The 9,960-nt window shown below is 48.4% G+C and overlaps 1 protein-coding gene and 1 long non-coding RNA gene across 2 annotated transcripts; one reads left to right on the top strand and one right to left on the bottom strand.

Annotated features, from left to right (window-relative positions):
* Positions 1-401: 401 nt before the first annotated feature.
* LOC129842420 (carbohydrate sulfotransferase 10-like) lies at positions 402-6,047 on the bottom strand. Its single transcript, XM_055910975.1, has 6 exons — positions 5,858-6,047; positions 5,181-5,323; positions 4,889-4,998; positions 4,558-4,795; positions 2,985-3,090; positions 402-2,637 (listed from the first exon to the last, which is right to left on the bottom strand). Exons 2-6 carry the CDS (start codon positions 5,290-5,292, stop codon positions 2,079-2,081), a joined length of 1,125 nt encoding a protein of 374 aa, XP_055766950.1. The 5' UTR covers positions 5,293-5,323; positions 5,858-6,047; the 3' UTR covers positions 402-2,078.
* A 1,487-nt stretch (positions 6,048-7,534) lies between these two features.
* LOC129842422 (uncharacterized) lies at positions 7,535-8,141 on the top strand. Its single transcript, XR_008757585.1, has 3 exons — positions 7,535-7,598; positions 7,681-7,766; positions 7,854-8,141. It is a non-coding gene; the product is annotated as an uncharacterized LOC129842422 (long non-coding RNA).
* The last annotated feature ends 1,819 nt before the right edge of the window (positions 8,142-9,960 follow it).

Below are 9,960 nucleotides of genomic sequence, written 5' to 3'. Positions count from 1 at the left end.
TCTACTGCTAGAATGAGAATATCAGGTCTACTGTTCGCTGCTCTGGCCCCCCAATGGTGGAACAAACTCCCTCACGACGCCAGGACAGCGGAGTCAATCACCACCTTCCGGAGACACCTGAAACCCCACCTCTTTAAGGATTACCTAGGATAGGATAAAGTAATCCTTCTGACCCCCCCCCCCCCCCTTAAAAGATTTAGATGCACTGTTGTAAAGTGGCTGTTCCACTGGATGTCATAAGGTGAATGCACCAATTTGTAAGTCGCTCTGGATAAGAGCGTCTGCTAAATGACTTAAATGTAATGTAAATGTAAATGTACTGCAGGGTTTAACTGACCTCACATGTAAAGACAAAATACATACATATGTGTTGTGGTACAGAGAAGAGTGCAAAAGACCAGTTTTATATTTTACATAAAACCTTTATTACTCAGTAACCATGGCCTGTCCACCTAGCTCTGTCAATACCATGTGACTGACCATACCAAACATTGGTTGGTTAAAAAAGGTCAACAGGAAACTGTCACTCACTTCTCTTCATGGACGCCATTGGACGGTGTCGTGTTTAGGATGAAGAATAAGACAATTCATGGAATTCAATTGTGAAATAACAGTTCTGAGGATGAGAAAATGAAACCATTTTTTCCTTCTCCCAGGTACAGTGCCAATGTAGTCTAATGTACTGCCCTTACAGGTGGCAAACTGAGACGGAAGAGGAAGCGAGGCATCCCACTCCCTCACTTTATGGTTTATATACAGTCAAGGAACTAAGTAGACCAGACACAGCTCCTATCGCAATGGTGTCTACGGGAGAGCCACCCCTTAAGTAGAACGTAAACAGCCTGAGTAAGACATCTTCGTTCATCCACCTTCTTTGACATAAGTATGGGTATAGAAGAGGGTTGGCTGTATGCCTCCAATCCATATTCCCATGATCCCATATTATGTGTCTGGGCTGAATTTAACTAGATTAACCCTGAAGGCCATCTATATATCTGTATGTCTACTGTTCTTGGCGGTGAACATGAGGTAAGACCCAGGGAATGTACACCCCATGACATAATACAGGCATAGTATTATCCACTGTAGTAGCTTCAGCCAATCAGCAGGAGTTACACCACAGTGAACCTTCCTCCTGTCACCCGAACACAGGCGTTGCAGACACTGACTCCTCCCACTCAGCGCTTGTCAACCCTTTGAGATCACAGAATCACACCATTTATATAGGTGCCGAGTCTTGAAGCTAGATGGAGTTGCTCTACTCTGTATGAGCGGTTAGACTGGAGGGAAGAGAGCTGGGGCTCTGATATTGTTAACCGGTTAGTGTTTCACTACCATCTCTATAACCTCGCATTCAAACTGATTCTGCTCCGTTTCAATGGTGTGCTCAGCATTCAGTCTGGTTTAACCAGGCTACTGTCTCCCAGACCCACTTCAGTGTTAGTCCATAATGCAGTACCAGCAGCAGACCTGCTTTGTGTAGAAGTAGTGCAGAGGGTGGTACAATTTAGCACAGTATGTAACAGTAATCTCTGGTTTAAATAAAGTAATTATTATAATACAAAAAGCTTTGTTAAATAACATTAAAATGTGGCACTTAATTCATTGGTCGTATGGCGAATACAGCCATTAGCCATGACCATAGTGAGTAACTCTCCATCACCTCGGTCCTCATGCCATTCATGGCCACCATGGTGACGGCTACCAGGAAGTAGAGGCATGTAGTACAGTCATCGCCCATGGTGACAGTTGCTAGGCAGAGGCAGGAAGTGTTGCTAGGTCGAGACAGGAATTACTGTCAGCCAGGTAGAGGAGTGACGATCATCCTACAGCAGATCAGCACGTTATATCAGACCAACCTGTAGTCTCCATCCCTCCCTGGCTCGAGCCCGGATGGTGGGGATCACTAGTCTCTACTATGGCTCCTAGTTAGAGCAGCCAGGCTAGGCGGCTAGCTAGCTACACCCTCCCTACCTCTTCAGTAAACCACACACTGATTAAGATGCATGTTAGATTAGAGAGACATTATATTATTATAATATCGTTGCAAAACAGTCTTTCTTTAGTGTCATCGTCATTCAGTTTAGCAGGAAGTCCGGGCTGGGGTAGCCGAAGAGGCTGAAGTCTCCTTGGTACCGGCCGTAAAGCCGCCTGACGTCCCGCTTGCTGATGCCTGAGAAGTAGCGCTCCACCTTGGTCCGGTTGTAACGGGTGATCCCCGGGGGGATGGTGGGGTACGATACCAGACGCTCTATCCCGGCAGCTTTCAGGATGTAGGGGGCATCGCGTTCTAGAGTTTCGTGGTGCCCCACGACGCTGTACGTGATGTCACAGGGGGCGCAGAGTTCCGCGTACGTCACCCAGTGGATAACATGCTCCCCAAACTGACGGTCCATGCGGCGCCGCCCGGGCTCATCGCCCAGGTAACGGATGAAGTCCTCGAAGCGCAGGCCCGTAGTCGCCTTGTTGTTGTCGTTGTCACGGTGACTCTTACGGTACTTGCGGATGATGGCGGGAGCGATGTCGTGCTTGTACCAGGGCTCGAAGCGCGGGTTCTTCACAAACTTGTCCTTGAAGGCGGAGATGAGGCGCTCGAACGGGTCTCTGACGATGAAGAACTTGAAGTATGTTGCTAACCTGGCGAGATAAAACAAAAAGCACAGTGTGAGTCCCATAGAATCAGAACACCACAATGGAATACAGGGCAGGGCCAAACAATTCAAAGGTGTTAAGCAAAACGAGCCGCCCTTCCTTGACGTAAAGCACAGCTCTATAACATTTGAGTCATTTAGCAGACATTCTTATCCAGACCGACTTACAATTAGTGCATTAATCTTAAGATAGCAAGTGATTGGGTAAGTGTAAGCAATGGTAGCCTACATTGCCATCTTATTACTTTAACCAATCTAACTAATTCAGATCTGTGATTACTTCAAGGAAGGACGATAGGATGCATTTCTGAAGTATTGGAGCAGGGCCTTAACCTTTTAGTGATTTCTTTCTCCGTCAGAGAGGAGAGGCGGGGCAGTCCGTTCTTCTCATGGTCATGAACCAAGTTCTCTGGGATCTCCTCCACAGTGGAGAACTCTCCTGAGGGGCAAAAGGACAGAGAAGAACACTATTTTTTCGTCCTTCACTGGGATCGAGGCTACTACATCACTACAATTTACAGACAGATAAGTACGTTTTGAGTCAACTTTTACTCATCATCACTCACTGACACTGTCACCGTCTTCCTTCCTCTCTCCCTACCGTCCCCCCTCACCGACTCTCTCCCTACCGTCCCCCCTCACCGACTCTCTCCCTACCGTCCCCCCTCACCGACTCTCTCCCTACCGTCCCCCCTCACCGACTCTCTCCCTACCGTCCCCCCTCACCGACTCTCTCCCTACCGTCCCCCCTCACCGACTCTCTCCCTACCGTCCCCCCTCACCGACTCTCTCCCTACCGTCCCCCCTCACCGACTCTCTCCCTACCGTCCCCCCTCACCGACTCTCTCCCTACCGTCCCCCCTCACCGACTCTCTCCCTACCGTCCCCCCTCACCGACTCTCTCCCTACCGTCCCCCCTCACCGACTCTCTCCCTACCGTCCCCCCTCACCGACTCTCTCCCTACCGTCCCCCCTCACCGACTCTCTCCCTACCGTCCCCCCTCACCGACTCTCTCCCTACCGTCCCCCCTCACCGACTCTCTCCCTACCGTCCCCCCTCACCGACTCTCTCCCTACCGTCCCCCCTCACCGACTCTCTCCCTACCGTCCCCCCTCACCGACTCTCTCCCTACCGTCCCCCCTCACCGACTCTCTCCCTACCGTCCCCCCTCACCGACTCTCTCCCTACCGTCCCCCCTCACCGACTCTCTCCCTACCGTCCCCCCTCACCGACTCTCTCCCTACCGTCCCCCCTCACCGACTCTCTCCCTACCGTCCCCCCTCACCGACTCTCTCCCTACCGTCCCCCCTCACCGACTCTCTCCCTACCGTCCCCCCTCACCGACTCTCTCCCTACCGTCCCCCCTCACCGACTCTCTCCCTACCGTCCCCCCTCACCGACTCTCTCCCTACCGTCCCCCCTCACCGACTCTCTCCCTACCGTCCCCCCTCACCGACTCTCTCCCTACCGTCCCCCCTCACCGACTCTCTCCCTACCGTCCCCCCTCACCGACTCTCTCCCTACCGTCCCCCCTCACCGACTCTCTCCCTACCGTCCCCCCTCACCGACTCTCTCCCTACCGTCCCCCCTCACCGACTCTCTCCCTACCGTCCCCCCTCACCGACTCTCTCCCTACCGTCCCCCCTCACCGACTCTCTCCCTACCGTCCCCCCTCACCGACTCTCTCCCTACCGTCCTCCCTCACCGACTTTCTCCCTACCGTCCTCCCTCACCGACTTTCTCCCTACCGTCCTCCCTCACCGACTCTCTCCCTACCGTCCTCCCCCACTGACTCTCTCCCTACCGTCCTCCCCCACTGACTCTCTCCCTACCGTCCTCCCTCACTGACTCTCTCCCTACCGTCCTCCCTCACTGACTCTCTCCCTACAGTCCTCCCTCACTCACCGTTGAGAACGATGAGGACCTTCTTCCATTGAGTGTTGCCCACTTTGGGGGTCTGGCAGAAGAGGATCTTGTGTTTGTCGCACACAAAGATGCGGTCCAAGACAAACTTGTTGATTGAGGTGTGAGTGAGGTTCCTGAGGGAGTCGTTCTTACACACGGCTGACAGCAGCTCCAGACGCCTCGTCTCCACAGTGTTCCAGTCTGTTGGGTTGGCCATGGAGGAGGGGCCTACTGAGGACTGACACACACACACACACACACACACACACACACAATTCAAGTAACTGATGATTCTGTTTCAAGGGCGCACACACACAAACAAAACACCTACCAGGTCTGATGACTTGGGAGCTCTTCTGTCTGATTTCTGAGCTGGCAGTGATTTGATGGTCTTAACTCCTGGTTGAGTCCAACTCTGCATCTCAGTCTTCTCCCCATAGTCTGAAACACAAAACACTAAGAGATCACAAGACAATTCCAAGGGGGATAGACTTGACATTTAAATCTAACAGCATAGCTGTTATGTAACTATAGCTACAACTCTAGCTGAACAATTACTGAAAGGAATAGATAGCTAGTATTGATGAGAAAAAAAACTATCAGGTTTCAGTCTGATAACTTACCATCCGTGGCTCTGGCGTTAAAATTGATAAACTTGTTGGCAAACACTAGGATGAGCAACACCCAGCCGCAAGCCCCGACGAGCAGCCAGTGGTGCCGCATCGTTATTTGCATCACCCGTGGGCCATCGAAGTAGCGACGGTACCTGCAGAAACAGCTGTTTAGCAATAGCAGGTAGTCTTTCTCGCCAGACTCTGCACAGATGAAAGGGGGAAACCGTACCATACTATTTGGACTGAAGGCTAGTTAACGTTAGCTAGTTGTCATAATCTTTGGACTCAGGCGGGCGCTCCACCGGCACAGGCAGAGGAGTGGCACAGGGACAGTGAGGAGAGACTAGTTACTTAGCAGGCTACCTAGCTAGCTTAGCATCCATAGGCTACCATTTCAGCAGGCTGTCAAACTACATTACCATTTATGCCAATCACCAACTAACTATAGGCGCGGTCAAAACAACTGTCCCCACTGAAAGCCAGGGCGAGATCAATTTAGCTCAACTAGCTGGCTAACTTCAGTTAACGTTAGCTACTGTTAGCTTGTTGCTGTTTGCTGGCTAGCCATAATTCTGACCATTCCGAATAGTGTAGCAAGCTAGGCCTGCTCCTGAGTACGTTTGACTTGATCAGAAAATTATCTGATAGTTAGTTTCCCATTGTAAAACCCAAATGTGATGTCTTACCTGCTGTGTAATTGCAACTAATGCAATAGTAACGTTTCTTGTGATGTTCGCGTACCTGTCCCGTTATCCATGTTGTTGATGCAATAACACAGACCAATTTCGCCCCCTAGCGTTCAAATGTTTACACGGCACAACATAGGACTGGACAAGACTACCCGAGAACTAGCTATGCAATTGGCCAGTGATATCGTATGCTCCTGTTTAAAAAATAAATAAAAAAACTCTACACAAAAAGTTGTACATATGCTCACTGCAAATATAAAATGAGCGTAGACTATGGGTTACCATCATACATGGCTTCATATGGCACGCAATGCAACATTGACTACCCGCCCCAGTCATATCATGCTGCATGTGTGTTTGGACAACAATGTGTACCCTGTTGTACATTCAGATGCCAGTGGGAATAATTATCAGTGTTGCACAATATACACATATCAGGATAAGGCTTACCGTGTGAAATACTTATTGTTTTATTAAATACATACAATACCTCAGTTACATGGTCAGCATCATGGGTATTATTGGCATTGTTTGCATAAATGACATTGCTGTTGTTGCTCTTGGTCTTCTTGGGGAGCAGGGGCCTGTTGCACAAAAGTAGAATTAAGACATCCGGGATAAATGACTCAGCTGAGCTCAATGAAGCCAAAACATGTGCGTCCAGGCTTAATTGGTTGCACAAAGACCAAGCCAGGATGAGCAGACACGGATTCATTAAGCCAGGTGAAACCAATCCTGGATAGGTGCGCGCTCACGGCTCACTCAAATAGACCCCGCCACAGATCACAGATTAACTGATTTACCATGGCAACTAGAGCCGCGTACTTTTCCCCGTCGGAAGCACAAATCCTCATGGAGGCATACGAGGAGGTAAAAGATATAATTAAGAAGAAAGGCAACACCGCCACAGTGATAAAGCAAAGAGAAAAAGCGTGGCAAAGTATTGCAGACCGTCTGAATGCGTAAGTAGTGCACAATTACACAGTCACCGCTCCGCTGAAACATCACAATTACAATTCAAATATTTAATTCACATCTCCAAAAATGCAGTTGTACTGTAATTATGAAACGGTTAAATTTTTAATTGAAATGCACTGCAGATATGAGTGAAATTGTGTAAAGTAACTCCATTACACTGTATAAAGCTATGATACATTTTTTGATATTTTTACTGAAAACAAGACAAAAATACCAAGTAATTTTTTGCAGTGTGACTCCATTAAATGTGTGTGTGTGTGTGTGTGTGTGTAGATTAAACATGAACGGGCCAAAGCGGACATGGCAGCAGGTCAAAATCAAATACGAGAACATTCTGCAGAATGGTATGGTCCCTGACTAATATTTAACAAAGCACAAGCATATATTGTACCCAGAAGGTGCCTGCTCACACATTGTCTGTACTGTTTTAGCAGTGAAAAAGAATACCCACAGACAAGGCACGGGTGGTGGGTCACCAAAGGCTGACCTTACCCCAGCAGAGGACATGGCCTTGGAGCTAAATAAAGGCAGGCCCGTCTTAGAGGGGATCCCTGGGGGGAAAGAGACGAGCATAGGTTCCTCCCAAGATGCCACCCGCTTCATTCAAGGTATGTCCTTCCATCTCTACATGGGATACAACCACATTCATATTGAATCAATTTGGACTGTCTGACTTTGGTTTACCTATTGCCTTGCAGTGTCTGGCAGCACTGTGTTCCTGTTAGAGCCACCAGCACAAGCACCAGACGATGCTGATCCAGTGAGTACTCCATCAAAGGCATACTGTAGGCCTGGCATGTCTTGTCTACTAGCTTCAATATGAATCCGATTAAATGTGATAGGGTGAAGGCCCCAGTGCAGCAGCAACAGCACATGATGGAGACGATGATGAAGAGGAGACATCTCTCTGGATTCCAGAAGGCATGAGGTATCATGTTAAGACTGTGAAAGTACTATTTACTCTACAATGGTGAGGAGTCCTCATCAAAATCAAAAAATCTAATTTCTTTTACAGGACCCAGATGCTATACAGTGGGAAAACCAGCCTGGCAACATAGTGCGTATTAATAAAAGGACACCACATCCTGCCAAATTCCAGCTGCGCTAATTGTATTGTGTTCACAGAGCTCACAAGCTATCAGAAAGTTGTATGGCAACCACCTCCGGCGCCAAATAGAACTGGCAGACATAGACATTCAGTACAAGAAGAAAAAGATGGAAAATCTTGCACTGGAGTCCGAAATAAAAAAGAGGACAGTTAGGAAACTGGACCTTGAAATAAAAAAACTTGAGAGGGAGGTGAGATATGCCTTCAATGTACACTGTATGCTAACTGTAACACAAATGTATTAATCATTATTTTTCTTTCCTCCCCCAGCTCCAAGAAGATGAGACAGCTCAAAATAAAAATGAGGTATATTCTCGTAAAGTCAAGTGAGCCATGACATAGAGCTCTTATTGTGAGCACACAGGACGGTGGCATCTTTCTAAGGTTTTTTTTATTTTCCCAGCAATCAGTTCAACCAAGTCATCGTTATAAGGCATCGCCCTCTTTTGCCCACCCCCCCAGCACCAGGTGTGGCCACTAGCCTATATGAAGGCCCAAAATTGTGTGTTCCTTTCTGCTCTGACAATGGCATGCCCATTCGTGCGAGATGTGGTGGATGAAGAAGCACTTGTGCTGAGGAGAGCCTTCAGGCGAGAAAGGGTCTTCAGGGACCGGTTGGACCCACTGGCCTTCCCTGATGACCATCTATATGAAAGATACAGGTTTTCTGCAGATGGCATCAGGTATCTATGCAGACTACTGGGTCCCAGGATTAAGCACCGCACTGCACGGAGCCATGCACTGAGTGTGGAGCAAATGGTTTGTGTGGCCTTGCGCTTTTTTGCTAGTGGAGCCTTCCTGTACTCAGTGGGGGATGCAGAACAGCTGAACAAGGCCACAATTTGCCGCACAATAAGGAGTGTGTGTCTGGCTATCAAAGCATTAGCAGATGTCTTCATCTCCTTCCCTGGCCACAGAAGACTCTGTGACATCAAAGAGGAGTTCTATAGGATTGCAGGTAAGAGGATCTACAAATTACAGGACAACTGTTAACACATAGTAGGATACTCATTACTTTGTGTGACAGGTTTCCCCAATGTCATTGGTGCAGTGGACTGCACACACATAAGGTTAAAAGCCCCCTCAGGTGCCCATGAGGCCGATTTTGTGAATAGGAAATCCTTTCACAGCATTAATGTTCAGGTGAACATAACTTTTTGATATTGTCCATTGACGAACACTCTGCATTGCCAGTGATGTGCATTGATTGGTGTAATATTCCTCATCTTATGATTTCAGATGGTCTGCAATGCTGACTGTGTGATCAGCAATGTTGTGGCAAAATGGCCTGGCTCAGTCCATGACTCCAGAATCTTTCGGGCCTCTGAAATCTATCAGTGCCTATCACAAGGTAAGCCACACAACCCCTATTTATAACCATCATGGCTGTGTCAAGAATATCACTGTGTTTATGAGGTAGTAATGATGAGATTTTGTGTTGACAGGTGAATTCTCTGGTGTGTTGCTGGGAGACAGGGGGTATGGCTGCCAGCCTTTTCTCCTGACACCTTTCACAGACCCCCAGGAAGCACAGCAGGCCTACAACCATGCCCATGCCAGGACCAGGGCCAGAGTTGAAATGACCTTTGGCCTCCTGAAGGCACGCTTTCACTGCCTTCACAAATTAAGGGTCAGCCCTGTTAGGGCATGTGATATTACTGTGGCTTGTGCTGTCCTCCACAATGTGGCCTGCCTGAGGAAGGAGAGGGCCCCCAGAGTGCCACCAGCCATGGACTGGGACAATCCGGCAATCTTCCCTGATGACGACAGTGGTCGGCTGCTGAGGGACCAATATGTGTTGAATTATTTTAGTTAGTATGTGTGCTTTCAATTTTGGTTAAATATGTCCTGCGGTGGCAGAGGAATTTGGTTTTTTTTGGGTTCGTTTTTTTACGAATTTGGCCTCTTATGATGTTTGTGCGTTATACTGTGTGTAATGCAAGGCTGCAGGGAGGCTACTGCATCCATTCATTTGTCTGTTCAGTTGATGTGTATGGATTTGTCCTGCATTTAT

This window comes from Salvelinus fontinalis, unplaced genomic scaffold, assembly GCF_029448725.1.
Source record: "Salvelinus fontinalis isolate EN_2023a unplaced genomic scaffold, ASM2944872v1 scaffold_0040, whole genome shotgun sequence".
Classification (NCBI taxonomy): domain Eukaryota; kingdom Metazoa; phylum Chordata; class Actinopteri; order Salmoniformes; family Salmonidae; genus Salvelinus; species Salvelinus fontinalis.
The sequence above is the reverse complement of the archived record's forward strand: the minus strand, read 5'-3'. Positions and strand labels throughout refer to the sequence as shown.